At 39.8% G+C, this 23,130-nt stretch overlaps 1 protein-coding gene across 2 annotated transcripts in view; it reads left to right on the forward strand.

The window, feature by feature from the left end:
- Positions 1 to 23,130, forward strand: part of Gsk3b (glycogen synthase kinase 3 beta) — a 155,264-nt gene that overhangs the window by 124,882 nt on the left and 7,252 nt on the right. Inside the window, exons 9-11 of one of the 2 annotated variants that reach the window (XM_052740672.1) lie at positions 75 to 113; positions 3,013 to 3,199; positions 12,344 to 12,442. In XM_052740672.1, the coding sequence (XP_052596632.1) occupies positions 75 to 113; positions 3,013 to 3,199; positions 12,344 to 12,442 (325 nt within the window). The remainder of the gene's footprint in view (positions 1 to 74; positions 114 to 3,012; positions 3,200 to 12,343; positions 12,443 to 23,130) is intronic. The other variant, XM_052740673.1, reaches the window with a different exon arrangement.

The following is a 23,130-nucleotide window of genomic DNA, read 5'->3' on the forward strand; positions in this document are numbered from 1 at the left end:
TTTTCCTTGCTGGACTATTCTCTTTTGCATTGACTTCCCCTGTTTGGATTATTTCACTGCATTATCACCTTTAGGATTCGTCAGGAACAGGACATTTCACCCCAGGAGTACGGGTATGTACTTTTTTTTTTTTTTTTTTAACTTTAGGTCAGTTTCATAACATTAGGGAAAACGTTTCTTGGAAAGGCTGAGCAACTGTTCATTCTTGAAATGTGCTAATGAAAACAAGGTGGGGAGATGGTTCCTGGTTTTGTACTGTTTGCATAGGTTTTCATATAGTATATTTAGCTTGTCAGGATCCATTGACATCTAGATTGAAGTTTATGAATTAAGGGAATTTTAATTATTCTTAGATGCAACCAAAGGTTGTGTATGCTGTTTCAGTGAGTAAGGAATGACATGGAAGTAGAAACTTGATTAGAAACAGTTTCAGTAGCTGTTGGCTCCCTTTCCTTTAGAAGAGCTAGTGTCTAGTCGGGACTATTCACTCTGGAAGGTGCATGCTGTCACACCCCTTATTATGGTCAGAAATCTGAATTCTGGGAGATACTAGTTTTGATTCACCTTCCCACTTAACCTTTATCCACAGGGTACTGAACTAAGGCTTTTCTCGTGAGGAATCTCAAAAAAATTTAAAGTAAATGAATATTTTTTTTAAAAAGGAAGGTTAAATCTATTCTAATAAAGACTTTTGGCATAGATTATTTTTTAACTCTCTGGATCTTCAAGTTAAGGATTTCTTCACAGAATAAGATAATATATATATTCCTTAGTACCCAAATGGTAGCTGGTTCCTTGTAGCCAGTAAAATACCAAAAAAGATACAGGGAATAGATTTTTTTAAATAGTCCAAAATAAGACCTGAACTCTAATTTATTAAGACTTTCAAAAGAAAGACTTTCACAAATACAGCATGGTTTAGTTTGCTTGATTTGTTTTTGCTTATTTATAGTAGTTTTGCCCTTTTTTTTTTTTTTTTTTGGTTTTTTTCTGTATTGCCCTGACTGGCCTGGAACTCACAGAGATCCGCCTGCCCCTGCCTCCTGAGTGCTGGGATCAAAGGCATATGCCACCACAGCCCAGCTGCTGTTTGTGTAAAGAAAGGCAAAGCTTTACAATATGCCCTGCTGGCCTCAAATTCACTGTGTGATCCAGGCTGGTCTCAAATTCACAGACCTGCTGCTGCCTTCCAGGTGCTGGGATTAAAGGCATGGGTCATCATGCACAGTCGAACATGAACTTTTAGATTTAAAATAACTTACTGTCTGTGTCTCCTGCTCCTGAATTTTAGCAAGAGTTATTTTTACATTCACATGCTGTCTTAATTCTATTCACCTAATATCATAAGTGGTGCTAGGACATTTTGCATTAGCTAGCAAGTAACTCCATATATTGTCAAGTAGATACAAATTGCCACTAATTTTAGTATTTTTCTTGTTGTTTGGAATCAGGGTCTTACTATGTAGCCCAGGCTATCCTAGAACTTACTATGTAGACCGGGCTAGCCCTGACCTCACAAAAAACTACCTGCCTAATTTTGATATTTTTATGGCAATTTCTACTGTTTTTCTTTTTTGCATTCTGGATTTGATTGGCACTTAGAAACAAGGGAGAGGGTAGTGACCAAAAATGGTGGAGAAACAAAACATTTTAAGTTGTGTATCAGCGTTGAGATTCCCTTGGCTAAGGCAAATTATAGTACTTAAAAGCATAAAGACAAGGCAGTTGTGACCTTGCAGAGTGCTTTCTAAAATAACCAATTGACCAAGCCTCAAAATTGACCGAGCCTCAACATAAATTCTAAAGATCCTCTTCAAGGCACTTTCTCAATTTCTGTGGAAAATAATCTATTTCTGTAGTAAACTATATTTTTTAAGGGGAAAGAAAGCAGCCCTCCAGTTACCATTGATTTTTAGAAAGTGGCTCATGAGTCTCTTGAGTGTTGACAAGCCCTGTAGTGGTAACAAGTTCTCCCGTCTTCGGCCCAAGTGATCTGAACCACTCATTAGAAACCGTAGCCTCCCGGAGCCCTGCATGCCCTTTTTGTCCCTCTTCACCAACCCCGCCTTTGCTTACATATTCTTTCCATCAAGGAATATGTTTTCTTTTTCTTTCCTTTCAAAGGTTCTGTGTCCCATCTGTTCATACTTAATGTTTTCCCCTTCTGTTTTTAAACTTTAACTAGCTGTAATTTAGAATAAAGTCTATGTTCATCATTATATATCGATTCTTTTTAAAACACAGTGAATATAAAGCTGGCTGTTCTTTTCAGCAAATTGGTTTAATTAGTATTGCTTCAATATAGACTTCAGTTGACCTTTCTGTAAATTAACAGCTCTTACTGAAAACACAAGTTCTTCTTGCCTGATTTAAAACAACTCCAGTCTATTCCTGAAAGAAATTCAAATGAGAATGATCTGTCCAATTGTGTAAGAGACCAATGCCAGACATTTCAGGAACTCTTAAGTATTCCAGAATCTTTGCATAATGAATGCTCTATGTATCAAGAAGATAATACTAGAGCATTAGCATTTTTACAGTTAGAACAACAGCTTTTCTTCCCTTTTTAAAAAAAATTCTGGCTGAAGTATTTAATAAATACTTATTTAAAAAATAAGATCTGAAGAGTGCCATCCATGTCAACAGACAGTTGTTCTGCCAAAATGAGAACCAGACGCCACAGCAGTAGACACTTCCAAGTTAAAAACTACTCTTGTAGTTGTGCTTGCTTCCAGATGTCAGCTTGTGTGCGTCTGCAGTAGTTTACAGGCATGCTTAGTTCATTATGCTACTTCATGCTTAAGAGGTAGGGAGGGTATCCTCTGAGTTTTTCTTGCATAGTTTTTTATTAGTAAGTAGTTCATCCCACTGTGGTATATCACATGCAGTTAACTTTTTAATTCCAGATTTTGTAACCATGTTTTTATATAGTGGTAATTAACTCAGTACTCAAAGGATTTTTTGATTAGGCTCTTACAGTAGAACTCAGTTGTTCTTTCTTTGTCCTCTCAGGTCTTCCGGCCCCGAACTCCACCAGAGGCGATTGCACTGTGTAGCCGTCTGCTGGAGTATACACCAACCGCCCGATTAACACCACTGGAAGCTTGTGCACATTCGTTTTTTGATGAATTACGGGACCCAAATGTCAAACTACCAAATGGGCGAGACACACCTGCACTCTTCAACTTTACCACTCAAGGTAATTCCAGATACTTCATTTTTCTCTGTCTCTGTTGAATGACATGTCCTCCATAAGTCTCCAGCATTTAAATATTTGGGCCCCAGTTGGTAGCTGTTTGGGAGAGGCTTAGGAGGTGTTGGAGAAGTATGTTATTAGGGGTGGACTGTGAGGTTTCATTCCCAGTGTGCTCTCTGCTTCCTGTTTGTGGTTTGAGATGTGAGCTCTTCACTGCTGCTCCAACTGCCTGCCACCTCCCCTCTGCTATCATGGACTCTAATTAAACTTCTGGAACCATAAGCCCAAAATAAACTCTTTTTTTTCTATAGGTTGCTGTGGTCATGATATGTTGTCACAGCAATAGAAAAATAAGCACTGGGTAAACGGATGTGAAGTAGGACTTTGTTAGTGATGATCTGGAGACAGAAGTGGTCATATTAAGTACTTGGGGAACTGAAGAGATGCCTATAATTTATTACACCATCATTGTGTGTGTGAACAGAGGAGTGACAAATGAAAATTTGCAAACAATCATAGTTTGACCATTTTTAACTAGATTGTAGTAAATTTGGTCACATGAAAAATATATAGAGATTTTAGTAAGTTAGATTATTACCAATAAGAATAAGCAATAGTGTGTAACCCTTAGATTTAAATCTAAAAGGTAGACTATTAATATTTGTTTCCTAAGCATTTACAGCAGATTTTTTAAGCCCTAGGAATGAATTTTTCCTGTTGTTGTAGTTCTGTTGCTTAGATAGAAGAGATACTGTGAGCACAGAACTCTTATAAAACTCTTATAAAACTCAGGGTTAGTCTGTTATCATGGTGGAGAGTATGGCGCCATGCAGGCAGACCTGGTGCTGGAGAATAATCTGAGAGCTTCACATCCTGATCTTCAGGCAGCAGGAAGAGAGAGACACCAGGCCTGGCTTGGGCTTCCGAAACCTCAGAGTGACACATCTACTCCAACAAGGCCACACCTCCTTGTTCTTCTCAAGCAGTACCACTCCCTGATGAGTAAACATTCAAATATATGAGCCTATAGGAGCCATTCTTATTCAAACCACACATGTATTTCTGTAAACTCAATGATCTTATAAAGCAGTAGTCCTAAAAACTTGGAACTTATGTGAGAGGAATAGATAGAGAACTTCCCATCCCTTCCAGACTTGGCCCCATTGCTACGGAGTAAACACTAAAAGGCAGCTGAATTCACTCATTCCTTGGTGACTTCTGAGAAATCTAAAGACAGCCATCATCTCCCCACCATTTTAGTATTGTTCACTTCCTTCCTCCCTGATCAAGACGCCAAGGCATTCTTCCATTTTTTTTTAACTCCTCTCCTCTAATGGTGTCTCCCCCCCAAAAGGAACACAAATGTTTATAATTCCCTATCAATAAAACAAGAGAAGGAAGTAATGAGTATATTGACTGACTGAGTGGTAAGGATTTGACAAGCTAGGAAGTATATGAGGGCCATGGGGAGCCTCTGTAACCAAGAAAGAGACATTTCATTTATTGAATGTGGAGGGTACATTTTAAAGCTATTAACACACTTCAACTTCCTTTTTTCCAAGCTCTATAATTCAAATGTTTCTTTGAATACTCTACCCTCCAACTCGTTACTGTTCTGCTTAACATGGGGGTGATGAGGATCCCAAACATTTCAGAGTCTCAGATCAGCTTTCAATAGAGTTAACAGTCTTGGGACATGTGAATACTCTTTTAAATGTGGTTTAAGGCTCCCTCAGCGCAGATGGTACTCACATAATGTTGACAGTTTTAAGCTAAGCCGTACAAGTCATTACTATTCACTCAAATCTCACATGTTTATTTCATGTATCCTTCCACATTCAATTTGGAATAATATAAATACAAAGGGGAAACATTCATCTTCAAATAAAGGAAATGTCTCTTTCTTGGTCACAGAAGGCTCCCCATCTCCTTAATATATCGTATAAAGGATCTTATAAAGAAAAGAATAAACATATGTTCTTTCTGCAGATTACAGAGTTGAAAATTATAACAAAAAATTAGGGCAACTGTACATATAGGCTGCATAAAGTTACTGGTGAATCAGTGAGAGCCCAGTTAACTCAGGAGCAGGTTGTTTTTCTGTGTATCAATCCTTGTGGCTGGAAGTATCAGGAGAAGGCTGCATAGCTCCAGGTGTCATTGATTGTATAAACTACAATGTTAACTGACTTCTTCCTAGTTCTCTTCACAAAGGAAAATTTATTTTTATTCCATATTGCTTTGGTTTTCACAAATAGCAATGCATGTAAAGAAAATGCTAGAAACAGAAGAAATACAGAGGAAACTAAAGACCAAACCCTTAAATGATCAGTTAGTCTTCATCACTTTGTAACATACTGTGTATGTGTAGTTCTCAGTTTCTAATACATTGATAATCCTTGAGTATAAAATATTCTCCTATTAAGATTTCTAATGCATTTGTTAACTTTGATATGTTTTAATTATATTACATAGGACTATACTTAGCAATTTTGCTTTTTAAGTTTATTTCATGCATATGAGTATTTTACCTGCATGTATATCTGTGTATAGCATGTATGTCTGGTGCCTGCAGAGGTCAGAAGGGGTATGGGATTCCCTGGAACTGAAGTTACAGATCATTGTGTGCTGCTATGTGGGTGCTGGCAATCTGGGTCCTTTGGAAGAGCAGTAAGTTCTCTTAATCACTAAGCCACCTTTCCAGCCCTGGAATTTTTCTTTTTTATTTATCAAATCCCATAAAACAATTATTTGAAAATTTGTACTTTTTGTATCAGTGTTTTTTTAATTAATAAAAAACACAGTTGCTGGTTTTTGTTTCTTGTGTAGCTGGAGTTTTCTCTACCCACTCGGGCCCAGAGCCACTCAGATCCAAGTAAACACACAGAGACTTATATTACTTATAAACTGTATGGCCGTGGTAGGCTTCTTGCTATCTAGTTCTTATATCTTAAATTAACCCATTTCTATTTATCTACAAGTTGCCACGTGGCTCGTGGCTTACCGGTATCTTACATCTTGCTTCTCATGGTGTGACTGGCAGTGTCTCCTGACTCAGTCTTCCACTTCCCAGAATTCTCTCTGCTTATCCCACCTATACTATACTTCCTGCCTGGCTGCTGGCCAATCAGCGTTTTATTTATCAATCAATCAGAGCAACACATTCACAGCATACAGAAAGACATCCCCAGCATTTTTGCTTTGTTTTTGTTTTTTGCCAGGAAATGTTTTTGGTTATGGCAACTGAATATTTTATATAAGGCACTTTTAAAATTTGAGGATAATTGAAAAGTATGATGCCCATTTTCAAGTTGTATTTTCTTTTGTACTGTAAGCATATATTTATTATCTGTATGGTATAATTGTTACTAGAGTACTTTTTTTGTTTTTGTTTTGTTTATTTGTTTTGTTTTTTTTGAGACATGGTTTCTCTTTGTAACAGTCCTACCTGTCCTGGAACTTGCTTTGTAGACCAGGATAGCCTCCTCTAACTCATAGAAATCCACCTGCCTCTGTTCACGACTGCTGGGATTAAAGGCATGTGCTACCACTGCCCAGCCACTGGAGTACTTTTTAAAGTGATGTATAAGGGTCATGTGGCCTCCAGCTAGTTGCAAAAGTGTCTTTATATTAAGAACTCTAAATGTTAAATTTATTTACATCTTTTTAAACTGTTCATGACAAGCCAGCACTGATCGAGATTTTGTTCACATCAGCTTTTCCAAAGATAAATATTTTTGTAACTAAAAATAAACTAACAAAACCCCTGGTCAGATATGTGACAAATACATACATAAAGTCCTGATGAGTTCTTACGATAGGTAGATTTGAGAGAATAGTTCTCACTGTTTCCAAACATATTTTGCACATATTCTTAAGTGTGTGTGTGTGTGTGTGTGTGTGTAAAGTGAAATACTAAACTTCGTATTTGATTAGATTTCAGAATCCATACTCAAGTTTACACTGTTCTTCTGTGCTGTTTTGAAGTAATTCATTTGATTCTTAACTCACCAGTGAGAATCATCTATTACTACTAATAAAATAAAAAGTTAAAGTTACCAGTTCATCAAATCCCTGAAGTGTTTTTTTTTTTAAACTGAGATGAAATTCATGAAGGATTTCTCTTTTAAGCAAACAGTGGCGGTCTGGAGAGATGGCTCAGCAGTTAGAAGCACTGACTGCTCTTCCAGAGGTCCTGAGTTCAATTCCCAGCAACCACATGGCAGCTCACTACCATCTGTAATGCCCTCTTCTGGCGTGCAAACATACATGCAGATAGAGCACTCATACATAAAATACATAAATAAGTAAAAATTTAAAAAAGCAGCAGCATAGTGTCATTTGTATATGCCCGATGCTGTGTATCTGCTAAAACCTTTATCAACTTCCAAAACGTTTTCTTTGCTCTCCAGGAAAATCATGTCCCCATTGAGCATGAATTCCCCTTTAGTCTCTCTGCCCCTAGCAGCAGCCAGTTTGCTTTTTGTCTTCATGGATTTACCCACTTGGGATAGTTCATATGATGGAACCTCACAACATGTGACCCTTCGTACCTGATTTCTTTCACTTAACCTGTTTCCATCCGTAGAGCATATATTGGTCTTTCATTCTTTCCTGTGGATGAACAGTGTTCCATTTTGTGGCTGTGTACTATGTTTTACTTAGGCATTCATCTGTGATGGGCTCTTGTGTACTGTTGTGACAGTTTATATGCAAATACTTACTTGAATACTTGGGGCACTACTTGGTCACATGATAATTCTCTTTAGAGAAACCTTCACTCTTACCTCCACAACTGAACATCTTAGGTCTGTACCTGCAGGGTAGAGGAGTTCTAATTCCCCCACAAGTGTGTTTTTGTTTTCCTAATGAACGTGAAATGGTATCTTAACCTGTTTGTCACACCGTAATGAGTCAAAATTCAGTAAATGCTATTAGCTACTTGCTGTGTCCTTCATACTTAGAGACTTGGACCTGACTAGGGTGTTGAAGGAATGAAGAAAAGATAGACAGACAGATGGACACATGGAGTGAATCAGGGATCACATGGTCTGGGCTCTTGGCTGGAGTGATCTCAGCACCCTGGAAGCTCAGCATGTTTATTATATAGAGGTGAACAGAGAAATAGGGTTACTGCATACAGCTGAAAAAGGAGGTGGGGTTATTACATACAGATATAACAAGGGCACAGGACTGACGATATACAGCTGGATCAAACAGACAGGTTTAGCTTGGTAAAACAGTCCCTGTAGGAGAAGGGGGGGGGGGGGGGACACTAGTGGGCATTTCTGCACACACTACCAACATCCATACATAGACCAGAAGCGGGGAAGGCTTTGCCCTTTTCCTGGGAGCCTCATCCTGAGACGGATGGGATTTTCTTTGCTGTCCTTTCATGGGTCTGAGGCTCTGGGATCCTTGACATGGCCAGCTTATGTCAACAGCACATTCATCCTGGGCTTCCTCCACTCCTTGTGTCTGTTCTCTTGTAAAATTGCAACCATAACCCTGAAGTAAATTGCTTTGTACTTTAGAGTATGGCCTTGAAAGTCTTGAAGGACTTTCATGAGTGGGTCACTTTTATATACCATTAGCTAGTAGAATCAGCTGCCCTTTAGCAGTTTCCAAACTTGGGCTGAGAATATAGCTCGGCTGGTAAAGTGCTTGACATATACACATGAGGACTGAGTTTGATCTCCAGAACCCACATAAAAAAAAGTCAAGACTAGTGGTGCACACTCGTAATCCCAAGGTGGAATAGCACCTATGATTTTCCTGTGGCCTTTATATGCACATACACACACACACACACACACACACACACACACACACACACACACACACACGTTCATATGCACCTGTACATGCATGTGCACTCACGTGTACACACATAAATCCTGCAGTTTGTTATACTGCTTAGCTTTGGTGCGTCTCTTTTAAAACAAACTCTCAATCTCAAGAAGATTCATATAGTTCAAGCTTTAACCATACACGTATCTAATATTCACATTTTTTCCAAAAATGAATATTTTATTTTGATACTGAAAACTGTTTTACTTGCCCTGTATCAAATATAAACATGACTCTACGTGGTCCAAGTATGGATGTTTTTCAGAGTTTGAAGAATACATGTTCTAGTTTCTTTTCCTTGCGTGATAAAATACCTTGACAAAGGCAGCGTCAGGGAAAAAGGGTCCATTTGACTTAGAACTCCAAGTGGGTCCTCATCGCAGGTAGGGCAGGGTGACAGGAACTTGAAGCAGCTAGTCATATCCACAGTCTGGAGCAGAGAGAGTCAATGCACCTACTTAGCTCAGTTCAACCCTGATGCAGTCCGGGACCCAAACCAGGGAACGGTCTTCTCAAATCAATTTACATAATTAAAATTCCTCACAGGTGTGTCCACAGTTCTACCACAGCTAGACTGTCCCTCATCAAGGATCTCTTCCTAAGTAACTCTAGGTCATATTGAGTTGACAGTTCAGACTAACCATTATTCACGTGTATTTGGATATAATATGGATAGGTGAATCATCAGTGTTTTGTGGCTCTATGACTATCAGAAAATTATACAGGAGCCTTTGTATCCATTCAAATATACTCCATAAATATATCCTGGGACTCATTTCTCATCAGATTAAATATATTAAGATGTACTTGTGAGTGTGTGTGTGTGTGTGTGTGTGTGTGTGTGTTAAAATTCCTGTCAGCTGTTCTGAAAGTGCACTGTTAGAATACAGGAGTGCTTTCTCCCAGTACTTCTAAATCACCATTGCTCTTGAGCAGTATTTCTGCATAAGAACATGGAATTATTGGATGCCATTCTGTTTGATATTCTGTATTCTACTTTTGGAGCAGAGTTTCCAGGTGGTGGTGGTGGTCTTATTTGTGAATCATAGATATGTATCTTGGATGTGTGTGTGTGTGTGTGTGTACACGTGTGTATACATGTGTTTGTATGTATGTATATATAGTTGTGTAAGTGAACTTTAAATGCAGACTTCTTAAGAGTAATTAGTAATTAATGGGTGATCAGAATAGAACTATGTAATCCAAGAGGTCGAAGAATGAGGCATAATCCTCCACTTGATTATGTAGTAGAGAGCGCATCCAGATAGCTGCTGTTAGTGAAGAAATCGTGAATAAATAGCAAGGTTCTGCTGGTAGCAGTATAAGTTACTTCTTAGTCTGGGTAAGCTGAGTGTTCTCATACACTAAACAGGCGATCTGAAAGATAAGTAAGTAAAGAGGACCCAGGCAGCCCGGGCTGTGGGGAAAGCAAGCCAAGGTAGCTCCAGCCCAGTGTGTTTGAAGGCTTGTTTGTCTTCACGGTAGCTTTGCCAGTGTGCTTCATGCCACATCCCTTGGTCATCCTTTTCTTTTTCGGGTTCTTCTGGGTGGTGAACATATGGGGAACTTGAATTGCAAAGTGCTGTCATCCTAGTAGATGTGAGTCCTTTCTGAACTGCCTTTTTGTTCACTGGACCATTTCTATTTTCTTTTCTTCTTGTTTTGTTTCTGAGAAAACAGGGTTTGTCTGTGTAGCCCTGACTATCCTGGAACGCTCTCTGTAGACCAGGCTGGCTTTGAACTCACAGAGATCCACCTGCCTCCCGCCTCCTGGGTACTGGGATTAAAGGCGTTCACCACCACCACCCAGCTGACCATTTCTATTTTCTCTTGATCAACAAAAATAGTTACCTCTTATGTCTCTACTCTGAGACCTAGCATACTGTTTCATGCTCTATATTACTAGATGGATGAGTACATGGTTGGGTGGATTTTTTTTTTTTTTTTACTTTATATTTTAGGAGATTTTACTTGGGATAGCAAGTTTAAATTTCTTTTATGTTAATGAAGAATAACTACTACATACTGCATTAATCAGCCATACCAGATCCCATTGCTGGCCCAGTTAGGATCTTGTTAAACCCCTCCTGGTTTTAAGGGAACAGTGTAGCATCTTCCTGTTCCTCAGTGGGAACTACACACACCTTACACCCTAACTAGGGCACAGCTTCCCAAAGAAAGACTTCTGTCTACCAAGCTGGTAAATGTTCTCCCTGGCTGAACAATGAGTCTTCTTCCTTTTAAACTTTTTTTCTCTCAGCAACTTTTTTCACAAATCTTGGTAACAGTTTATTGCTTTTTTTAGAATATAGTCTTATTTAGAATCTTAATTTAGTACAAAGTTAGTATTTAGTTGCGAACCTATGAATAAGTCACTGTTGGCAAAAAGATTTTGACCCTCAAACCTTTTTTAACTGTTGCATCAAAACACTTGGCTTTCCAGCAGCTCGAAGAAAGAGATTATCAGGATTAAAAGAAAACCTCGAAGTACTTAATGGGTTTGGAGTTTCCTTTATTTGAGTTTTCAGTTAATGCCACTTCTTTAAATTGTCAAGATACGTACTGTAGTTCAGAGGATAATGTCTTCCTATAGATAGCGTGAGCACATACTTAGTAACCCAAACCGCAGCACTTAGGAGAGGGAAGGGAGTCCACACATTACATGCTAGAGTACCAGCATGACAGGACTCTTCCTAGGAAGCTGGAAGGACAGTCACACTTGATGCTGACACCAGTCATATATGCAAGCTCACCACGGCTTACCATGTATAGTGTGGATATCATTAGCTTCACGTTATCTTAAACATGATTTAAGACATAATAGCAATTGATTTTTCAAAAGAAGGTAGTCTCTATAACATTGGCCGAAATAACCTTACTTTTAGGTTAAAAAATTTTCAAACTTTTCAGCAGTAATCTTTCAAGGAATGTAAAATGGGGTGAAAATGCTTTTATTTTCAGTAATCCTATTTGACTCCCTTTCTTGACTGCCTTTTTGTTCACGTGACCATTTCTGTTTGCTGTTGCTCTTAAGTTCTGCTCTCGAGCACTTACAGTCCCGTGCTACCGAGTGACGTGATTGGTGGGAGTTTCGTATTCGCTTACTCTGAAACGTTTCGGGAGAGACATTTAGGTCTTAAGCATCAGTTTTGTGTCACATGCTCTTCCTCTAACCTGATGACTGCCTCATTGGTGCAGTTATCAACTGTTTTAATGCAGTGCCTTCCATTTTTGCTATGCAGGAGCTCCATGTAGAGAATGCGGATCACACTCTAACTTTTATTTCCGTTTCTCTAGAACTGTCAAGCAATCCACCTCTGGCCACCATCCTTATTCCTCCCCACGCTCGGATTCAGGCAGCTGCTTCCACCCCTACGAACGCCACAGCAGCCTCAGGTGAGTGCAGCGGAGCCCTCTGATTTGTTTTTCTAACGTGCTGATTTTTAAAAAGGACACGATTGTCTCCGTTTCCGGTGGTAAGTATGAACATTTAATTCTTCAAGTGTCAAAAACAAATCATAGTCAAATGAGTGAAAGAATAAAATACTGCTTTCGACCTAAAACATAAAACAGCAACCCACAAGTACTGTGAACACATACTTGTGCATTTTACACATAAGGTACATCCTGATTTCTTAGTGTAAGGTGTTTAAAGGAGAAAATAGGCTTTACTAATGGAACGTTGTGGAGAATACTTGGTTTTAGTTCTAACTTCTAGATATAGATTGCATTAATACCCTAAATAGGCAGATTTTTAAGAAGTATGGATATAAGTTAATATACTCTTAAATCATTCAAAGGGCTAAAAGTGCAATGAAGATACATTTAATTTTATATCAGAATGCAATTAGACTGTGTCCTCCTCACTTCCCCTACTTCACCCCAGAAAAACAAAACAAATAAATAAAAATCCTCATAACAATCCCCAGGTTATAGCTAGACCTTAGGATGCATTTCTGTTCCTGAGCCAGCTGGCCTTGGAACTTGGGAAATATTAATTAACAAGTGGTACAGTTGACACCTCCTTCTCAAAACAAACAAGGAAAGCTCACTCACCAAGTGGTGGAGCTGCCTTTTACCACAGTGTCAGCTGCAGAGAATGAGAACATTTTTGGCCTGAGCACATTTATGCTACAGGAGATCAGATGTTTTTGTTTGTTTTGTTTGGTGATAGAAGTCTTTTATGAGTAGTTAGATTTAGCACTCAAGAGTAAAGACCAAACTATAAAGAGTTCTGTTTCTTTCTGGTTTGAATCTTTAAAGGTTAAGGATCCTGTTTTACTCTGTCCTACCTTCCAGGAAATGTGTTTTCTTCAGCTTATGAAACTTGGAGAAAGGCATTTGAACTTTGTTAGTTTTATGAGTATGTCGATCACTCAGTCTGCAAAATGAGTAACAGTGCTCTCCTGGAGTAATTAGAAATCATTTTATGCCAAAATATGCTTTAAAAATCTTTAATATGAAAATACAATTTTAGCAGGTCATAGTGGTGTGCTCTGCAATCTCAGCACTCCTGAAGCAGAGACAGGCAGAGCTCTGAGATTTGAGGCCAACCTGATCTACATCACGTTTCAGGCCAGCCAGAGCTATATAGTGAGACTCTTTCTCAAATAGACAGATAAGAAACACAGTGGTTTTTTGTTTTGTTTTGTTTTAATGCTGTTGCCTGCTTGTTTAGAACAAAGAGAGTGGTTAAGTGAACTATTAATTTATTAATTAATTACTGCATCACTGACATGTACATCAGATTGGTCATTAACAATGGGAGGTAGACCCGAGTGCTGTACTGACATACTCACTCACTGAGCTAGTGTCCAGGAGGTTGAGTAGAGCTGCTTTAGACCAGGCATGTCTAACCTGTACCTCCAAAGGCTGCAGGCAATCCCAGGATAGCTATGATACAGCCCAACACATTTATAGATGACAGCTTCATGTTAAAGGTTGGACAGCCTTGCTTTAGAATGTAAAAATGAGAGTTATGGGCCAGAAAGATAGTTCAGCAGGTAAGAGTACATGCCACCAAGCCTGATGACCTCAGTTCGGTTCTAGGAACCCATATGGTAGAAGGAAAGAGCTGCCTCCTGAGCACCATGACATAGATGTGAACACACACAAATACAAAGACGTGAAAACCAGTAGAGAGTAGAAAATTTCAAATAACTTTTTAAAGATTTGTCTATTTTCCATGAGTGTTTTGCATGTATGTCTGTGTACCATGTATATGCCTGGTGCCCAAAGGCCAGAAGAAGGTGTTTGATCCCCTAGAACTGGAGTAGTGGATGGTTGTGAGTTGCCTTGTGGGTGCTGGGAATGGAACCCAGGTCCTCTTCAAGAATAAATGCCCTTAACCACTGAGCCATCTCTCCTTCTAAAATAATTTTCTTAATGTGAGATACTGAAATAATTAAGGATGTTTATAACTTAGGTTTTGAAACATGTTGTATTCTTGGAAAGGAGCCTGTTGTAACCTGGTCATACTGCTTGGTACAAGTTATAGTAATTTGCAAAATATATCGCTCTGTTACGCATGGTTTTTATAGCTGTAAAAAGCTGAAAAACTGGCATTGGACTTTGACCCTGAAAGTTTATGCCCCTGTTGAGGTAAATCAGGACATGAGGAAGTTAATAGAGGAGCAGTCACTAACGTCAGAGTAAAGAAGTGCGTGCGCGCGTGCGTGCATGCGTGCTCAGCAGAGGGGATTGCCTACATTGCTCTGAGCTCCCTAATGGTGAAATCAGCATCACCAGTGGTTAAGAGTTCCCACTGTTGGTTGGACAAGAAGCTCATTGGCTTTGGAGAAGTGTTTCTGGTCCTGCAGTTCTCCTTCCAGTCCTCAGACTTGGTACTGGTGGAAATGGCAGTCAGTGAAGATTTCATCATTTTTTCAAACAGTAAGTGTGTTTCCAATGGACGTTCTCTTTAAGCACTTCTCGTGTAAGCCAACAGTGTGATACCACAAAGAGTAGAATTTTCTAGGGGCCAAATGAAGGTCAAATAAGTGTGCCTCGACACTGATGTCCACCAACGGATTAACTATGACTTTATAAAGCTGCCTCTGTTTAGTCATGTGTTGTGTTTGGCAGTGGGAGTGACATTCTTTAATGACCTTCAAAACACGTGTCCTCTGTTTTGCTTGCCTCGGTCTCCATGACTGTAAAACAGCAAGGGTAGGACTGTGGTTATGTAGAGCTGTGAGAAGTAAGAAACATACAAACTCACGTGTGTAGCCCCCTGGCCTCTCAGTAGACCCTCGGTGAAAGGAAAATGCTGTTACTGATTCTGTTATTGTTTCTGCAAAGTAAAGACAAGTGCAGTAATGTTTTAAAAAGTGCTGGATGTGGTGACTCACACTGGTAATTCTAGCAGTTGGCAGGCTGAAGCAGGAGGGTTGACATGAACGTGCAAGGCCAGAATGGGCTACATGAGTGAGTACCAGGCCACCAGCACTTAAAGCAAGACCTTATCTCAAAACGATACAGCATCCACACACATGGAAGGCCAAGTCTATCTCCTCTTGGATCAGTGGGAGCCCTCTCCACACAAACATAGTGAAAGAATGCCTTTAGGCATATGCAAAGCTCTCCTCATAAACCATTTCTGAGTCTGCTTCATGCTTCAGAGAGATAAACATTTAAACTGCAAAGCTCTAGGTTTAGATATCTGAATCTAAAAGTATTTTAAATATTGTATTTTCAAAGTTAGAATTTCTAATCATCCAACCTAAATAAACCCTAGCATGTCCTGGGTTTAGTGAATTAGAATATGAACCTCTAAGTTAGTACTGTGGTTGGCCTTCTTGATTTAAGTCACTGTAATAGAAGCTCTGTATCAAAAATAATTAACAGTTTTGAGGCTGAGTCACTTTTAGTTTATAATGAAACCATATGAAACCACATCACCAAGAAGCAGATACCTGTCTTCAGCAGCTCGGGGATGAACCTGTTAGTCATCTAAAATGGTTTAGACACAAAAGTGAATTCAGAACTCGGGCATAATCCTGAAATTATCATCTGACCTATAAAACATGATTTCTACTCACGCTCTGCACGGCACAAGTGTATGGTCCAGCAAAGCTGCTGGGTTGCAGAGCTCCTGGGTGACTGCCGCAGAAGTGATCGTGTCTGTAGCTGGCTAGAGTAAAGATTGGGCTTTTCTGGCTTTCTTTTTGGCCTGTGAGCAAAGCTCAGTCCTAAGTAAGTGGGACAGAAGCAGAAAAGTAAGACAAGTTGACAAAAGATGATATTAACCATGATTATTCTGACTGTCATGAAGTCAGCTTTGGACTAATGGCCAAAATTCTTAATAGGCTTCCGGATGCCTAGATCTCGATGAATTCTTTCTGCTGTTGCTTCTGGAAAAGCAAAGAAATTTAATCTTTACATATCTGGACAGAGTCCTAAAATCCTAATTCTGGGGGTACATAGTCAGTTCTTGCAGTGTGACCTCTCCAGAAACTTTGACTAATAACTTTTGTAGTCACAATTTCTCACCCTTCTTGAAAATGGCAGAGATAGTGAGTGTGTCTATTACATTAAATGTTTGATTCCTTTTCGTTCTGTTGTGTTCGGTGTTCAGATAGCCACTGTAGGCACAGTGATTAGAAATGCACTGGAAAGTGTTAGAATAGACAACGCTCAGAGTTGAAACTTAAAAATGACGAATCCCAGGGTAGGGCTTTAGCTTCCTGGTATTTCTAGCAGCAGAAGAAAGGCCGCTCACTATACACAGAGACAGGAATCAAAACAGAGATAGCCTGACAACAAAGGCTATAGTAACAGATTTTGATATGCATGATAACAGGACAACCAGGGTTCTGGATGGCCAACAGCAGAAAATTGTTTGAATACATTGTGGAATCTATTTTTATATGGGTATTTTTAAAAGCTGATACTATGGAGATGGGACAGTTTTGGAAATATTGTAGGGGCACTTGTAAATCTTTAAAATCAGGTTGTTGATGATGCTAAATTGTAAAGGAAGGGTGTGTGTGTGTGTGTGTGTGTGTGTGTGTGTGTGTAATGTTTTATTACGTTAGAGACTGTCAGTGTTGAAATTCCTCCCCAAAAACATTTTGGTTTTGTGTTTGTTTTAATTTTATTAATTTTAATGTTACTTTCTCTTGAAAATTATATATAGAACTCTAAATTTCTTCCAGGGGTATGTGTGTGTTAGATTTTCTCAACACCTTCAGAAGATTGTCTCAGTCACCATGTTTGGAACCTTTTATCTGGACCGTCAGTTCGAATTCACATACAAACTTCTTCAAAGATCATTTGATTGAGTATCAGATGAATTGAATGTGAGGGGTAGTGGGATATTTTAAGCAGAGCCAGCTTTTCTCTCTTCCGTGGGGATGTTAGTCTGATGAATACAGCTGACTTCAGTTCACTTCTTCATCATGTCCTGAACAGAGATGATCTATCTTCTGATTGTTCCAGTAACTGGAAACCTACGACTGTCAAAAAGAGCACATTCCATTTTTACATCACCATTATAAGGTGGACCCCTCCCACCCTAAAAGTGATTTCTATGTGGATTACTTCAGTAATTACTTCAAAATCCACATAGGATTACAAGCTCAACCAACCAAACTCCCGAGAGTAGCTCTCAGTCCTGGAGAAGATGTTAAATTGTATCACGGGTGTGTTCTGAAGTGTCAAGGCATTTGGTTTTCTGTCACTTGTGTGTCACTTACACATTGAATAAATATGCCAATTTTTGTTTGTTTGCTTCTATCTAAGCAAACAAAATATGTCAAAGGGGACAGGGCAGGGTCTCCTAGAGCTAGGATGAGAAACCAGGCAGGTCTTGCTGGAGGTTAATCATCTCAGAGTGACTGGGAACTGCTCTTCTTTGCTTAGCTTTAAACTAGCTATGTAATAGTCATTTACACATGACTCTCAGAACAACAAAGACCCTCAGGAAATTGCTGTTGTCAAGAAAATTCTCAGCCCTTTTCCATTAAAAAGAAAAGTAGCCGTATCAGAGATGGAAATTAAACTTGCCCTGATTTGTTAGGAGAGCTCGAGTGCATGAAGTTTCTAGTGTCTTCAGTATTTATTAAATGGGTTCTGGACTCCGTTTTAGAATTGTTTCTCGTACTGTGGCTTCTGAGTTAGAAGACATTTAAAGTGTGTAATTTGCCCTTTCTTCAGGTTGCATTTTGTTGATTAGGATTCCTGTTTTCCTTTCCTGGTTGAAAAAAACCTTTCTATGAAAAAGGGATTCATGATTTGAGTTGAATCAGGTCTCTCTTCTGCCATTTTACCTGGTCAGGGGGCTGAACTTCTAGATCTTGCCTTGAAAGCTCTTGCTGTTTCCTGATCTGAACCAATTCTGGCCTGACCGCTTAGGTTTACGTTCTTCTTTTCAGTTCTTTGAGCATGCGTGTTCTCTTAAAATAGTGAGCCCATCAGGGCCTTTCGTTGATTGTTTTCCCCTTTCTTTACAGTAAGAGTATTTGTAATTACATGTTCAAAGCTACAGGATGGTTTTAAATACCATTTCTTCTCTGTTACTAGCTCCTTTGAAAATTCTTGACTCAAGCTAACCTCTTCCCTAAACTGTTTGAAATCTCTTTTGCTGGAGTCTAGGTAAGTTTTGGACATACTGTATGGTCTCCTCTTTCACTCCAGATTCCTCTCATCTTGTGCGTCACTCACCATCTCTAGGTGGGTAAGAATGATCCAGAACAGTTCCTCTTGCTGTCTGTTTGGTAGTTGGTTTTGTGTGAACTCTGTTCTGCCGCATCTCGTCCCCTCCGGCCTGTCTCTGTGCCGGTTCCGTGGTGTTTTAGTGCCTGCTGCAGCATTTGCCCCTGGATGATGAAACCCTCCCTGGGTTTCCTCCCTAATCCTGGCTCTCCCTGCTTCTCTCTATCTCAACTCAAATACATGTAGAATTTTAGAAAATTGTGGGACTGTTTTGGGCTTTTTTTTTTCTCCCCACTAAGGATGCCTAGTTAGTTTGGGATATAGTGTGTTCTTGCTTCCAGAAGTAACCACAGATAATGTTGTTTTGTGCCTTAGTCTGTATATGAGTAGCCAGAGAGATGTACTTTTCTTTGAAATGGGCTCATGCTGTTTTGAATGTGGAAGTATACTGCTGCAGACACATACTATATTACTAAGTATTAAGTGAGTGCCTTTCTAAAGCTTTGTGGTAATTCACTTCATTGATTCCTTAGTTTTAAACATTAGAGTTGTATTTAAGGATTGCTTGACTCTTTGTTGTTTTTGCTCTTGTGAAAAATGCTTTGAAAGTTATCTTTACATAAAGCCTTACTTAACTCTTTAAATGGTTTGGGGAGCAATGTTAAATAAAGGAATGAGGAATTTGATAGTTTTTAATACAGACTGTCAAATTGCCTTCCACAAACCCTGTCCCAGTCTATACTTTGCATTGCAGTAAAAGTACTTCTTCATTTCCCAGCAAAGCAGGGGTGGTATGTGTACGTACTTCTACATGTCACCAGTTTGGCAGCCAGATGTGTGTAGCTCTTCTGGATACATAGATTTTTGTTTTAAACTATTGCATTTTAACAAACTCACACCAGTAAGTTTGTATGTACTCTGTGTTAGAGCTAGATTTACTTCATAAACTCGTATATATGACTAGCTAAAATGCAACCTGCTTTTAAAGGGCATGGTGATACAGCCCATTATGTCCAGCACTTAGGAGGTAGAGGTAGGAGGATCAGGAGTTTGAGGCCTGCTGGAGCTGTATGAGATCCTGGCTCAGTCTGTAAAGTGCTTGCCCTGCATACATGAGACCTTGGTTTAGTCCCCAGACCCTTAGGATGCAGGTGTGGCAGTGCATGCTTGTGATGTAGTGTGAGAAGGCAGAGTGAGAGGGTCCCTGGGACCTGCTAGTTATTTATTCCAGGCCAGTGAGAGACGCTGGCCCAAAGGGGGATAGTTTGGTAGATAAGGATGCTTGTTAGGGTTAAAACTGAACTCCTAAGCATGTCCTGTCCTATTAAGTCAAGGGTTACCTAGGGATTTCTACCTCCTCCTAAAGTAGTTTAAAATCTTGATTCAGCTGATGGATGTCCTATAGGTCTAGACATTCCTCGTGTTTTTTAATTGTTCTTGCCTGAAGTTACCTGCTTCTATTTATTTATTTTTCTTCATTATTCCTAAATTAGAACTTTTAACTTAAAAATGAAAACATTACCCATAACCCCATGTGCTTTGGTTCTCTACCCTGAACAGTCAGGTCTCTTACTTAGAATGCGCCCTACCTCTGAACATCAGATGTGAGTAGTCTCACTGATGTTAACCGTGAACCCTAGTGGGTGACCTGAATGACAAGCGTCTGTGTTTCGCTATTTTCTCAATGACCAGCAGCTTCCTTGGTGTCTTGTGCTGCTTCTCTTTCTGGGAGTGATATGGACAGAGTTGAAGTTGTGTTGCTGAGGGGAGTTTCCTCTCTTTTTATTAACTATCAAGATCAAAATAGATGTTAAGAAGAAACAAGCAAGCCGGGCGGTGGTGGCGCACGCCTTTAATCCCAGCACTCCCAAGGCAGAGGCAGGCAGATCTCTGTGAGTTCGAGGCCAGCCTGGGCTACCAAGTGAGTCCCAGTGAAGGCGCAAAGCTACACAGAGAAACCCTGTCTCGAAAAAAAAAAAAAAGAAAGAAAAGAAAAGAAAAGCAAAACCTGACTGTAGGTAGAGCTTGATCTCGCTGGTGTAGATTATAATTTCAGTCTTAGTGTGAGTTTTGGGGGTACACTTTGAGTCTAGGGAAGAGTAGTTTTGTTTGTTCCTACAGGTTATAACAAGATATCGTTCTCCATTAGCACTGTTTCCACTCAGAATAGCTTTGACCAAATTGCCTACCTGTGTAGTATAAATAGTGTATTTCTGGATGTGGAAGTTTTGTTCTGTAGGACCCGACATGTCGTGAGATTTCTAACCCTTAAGCCTGGGAAGTACAACCATCCTGGCTTCATAACAACTAGAGCTGCTCGAGCACAATAAAGGAAATAAGGAATGGAGTGCATCTGCCTTCTCAAGCATACATACATTTACCCAAGGTTAACCTGATTATCCAAAATATTCTTACTAATATGCCAGTTGTAGAAATACTAAATTTGTAATAACTATAGCTTTTGAGAACTTGAGAAGTATTTAAGGACAAAGAAGGCACTAAATTGTGTTCATATTTAGTCGCAGCCTGAGTAGCCATGTGTAGCTAGGACTCACTTTTGCCACATTGGTCAGCACAAGTAGAACATTTCTGTCATTACCACTGGGCCATAACACAGACATTTCTGTGGAGTAGACCCACACTTTGGGAATACTGACTTTGCGGTGGCTGAACCGTTAGAACCTCAACTCCTGTGTTTATCCTCTGTCCTCTCCTCCCAACCTAGTCCACATGTTCTGCCCTAAAGACCCTTTGCAACAGTGTGAAGTGACCCTCCACTGTCTCCCAATCTTTACATTTGATAATCACATCTGGCCCCCAAATGGGTAGGAATTGCTGATACTAATGAGTGAAGAAGGAAGGAGAAGAGTCAGGATGAGGATTTCTAGTCTGTGGCCTGAAGAGCTAGGATGAGGTAGTTTCTTCAGTATTGATACAGCTGTGATTAGTCCATGACTCCAGAATCTAATAACTTCCCCATTTCTGAGAATCTAAAGCTAGGGGCAGCATGCATTCTTATACACTCACTCTCACACTCCTATCCTACTATCCTAGAAATTTCTGTTTACCAGATACAGACTTCTGTGTACAAAAACTTAGAAGCTGGTGTGGTTGCACAGACTTGTAGTAAAGCACTTGGGGAGCTGAGGCAGGAGGGTCACAGAGTTCAAGACCAGCCTATACAACTTGGGCTGAGAATGAAGTACTGTCTCAAAAAATACAACCAAACAAGAAATGATTGGAGGCTGGAGCGATGGCTTAAGTACTTACTGTCCAAGCAAGCCAGAGTGCCACAGATTGGATCCCTACACCGGTGTGAATGTCTTGTGGGTGTGGCTACCAGCCTGTGATCCCTGGAAGGTGGAGATAGACTCCTAGAGCAAGCTGACTAGGAGACTTTTGAAAGAGGCAAGCTCTGGGTTTGATTGAGAGACCCTGCCTCAGAGAATAAGGTAAAAGAAAACAGTTTAGAAAGAAACAGTAGTTTATCCAGTGCCATCTTTGTCTTATCTAGCTAAAACAGTCCTATACAGTTTGGTAGAAGCACTTGAGTATCACAGACAGTCTAGGTAAATGATGTTTTCCTAGGCCTCTGAGTACAACCCTTCGGGGCATTTTAAGTTCTTTGACGTAATGATGTATTCACTGTTTACTGCTCTGAGTTGCCATCCTGAATTTTAGCAACTTAAAATAGGGTAAACATTATCTGGCATTGCTTCTCTGGGTTAGGAACACAGAAGCCACCTGGCAAGGCAGGGATCTGAATGGTGTGGTTAAGCTGTGCATATGCATTACAGCTTCCAGTTTAATGTTTCTGAGATTCTGAGTATGTGAATGAGCGGGTCTCTGTGTCTCTATCTGTTCTTCTCGCCTTTTCTTGGGGTCTTTTCCTTCTGTGTGTTTTGTCCTATTCTGACGTGTTAATTTTTGTTTTGTCTTACTATATTTTATTTTTATTGTTATTGTATTATCCCTTAGAAGCCTGTTTGTTTTCTAATGAGAGACAGCAAGGGGGTGGATTGGGGTGGGAGGGGACGTGGGGAACAACTGGGATTAGTGGATGGAAGGACGACCATAATCAGGATATATTATATGAGAAAAAATCTATTTTTAATACACTGGGGTGTTACCTAGGGATGCAGTTATCTGATGGCTTCCTGGGTTAGAAGATGTACTTCCAGGCTAGATCCTTCATGTGGTTAACAAGCTTGTATTGACAGGAGGGCTAACCACCTTTTTTGTGGACCTCATCATGGTGGTATTATGGGAGTGTTTTCCATCATATCAGCTGGCTCTTCACACCAGGGGATCCAGTAGAGAGAGTACGGTAGAAACCGTGTGTCTTTTATATCCGAGCCTTAGAAATCACACCCCTGTTTGTGGGAAAGGACTGCATTAAGAGCACAGGTACCAAGAAGCATGACTCACTG

The sequence above is a fragment of the Peromyscus californicus genome, unplaced genomic scaffold (assembly GCF_007827085.1).
Source record: "Peromyscus californicus insignis strain IS unplaced genomic scaffold, ASM782708v3 Scaffold_16__1_contigs__length_79575227, whole genome shotgun sequence".
Lineage (NCBI taxonomy): Eukaryota > Metazoa > Chordata > Mammalia > Rodentia > Cricetidae > Peromyscus > Peromyscus californicus.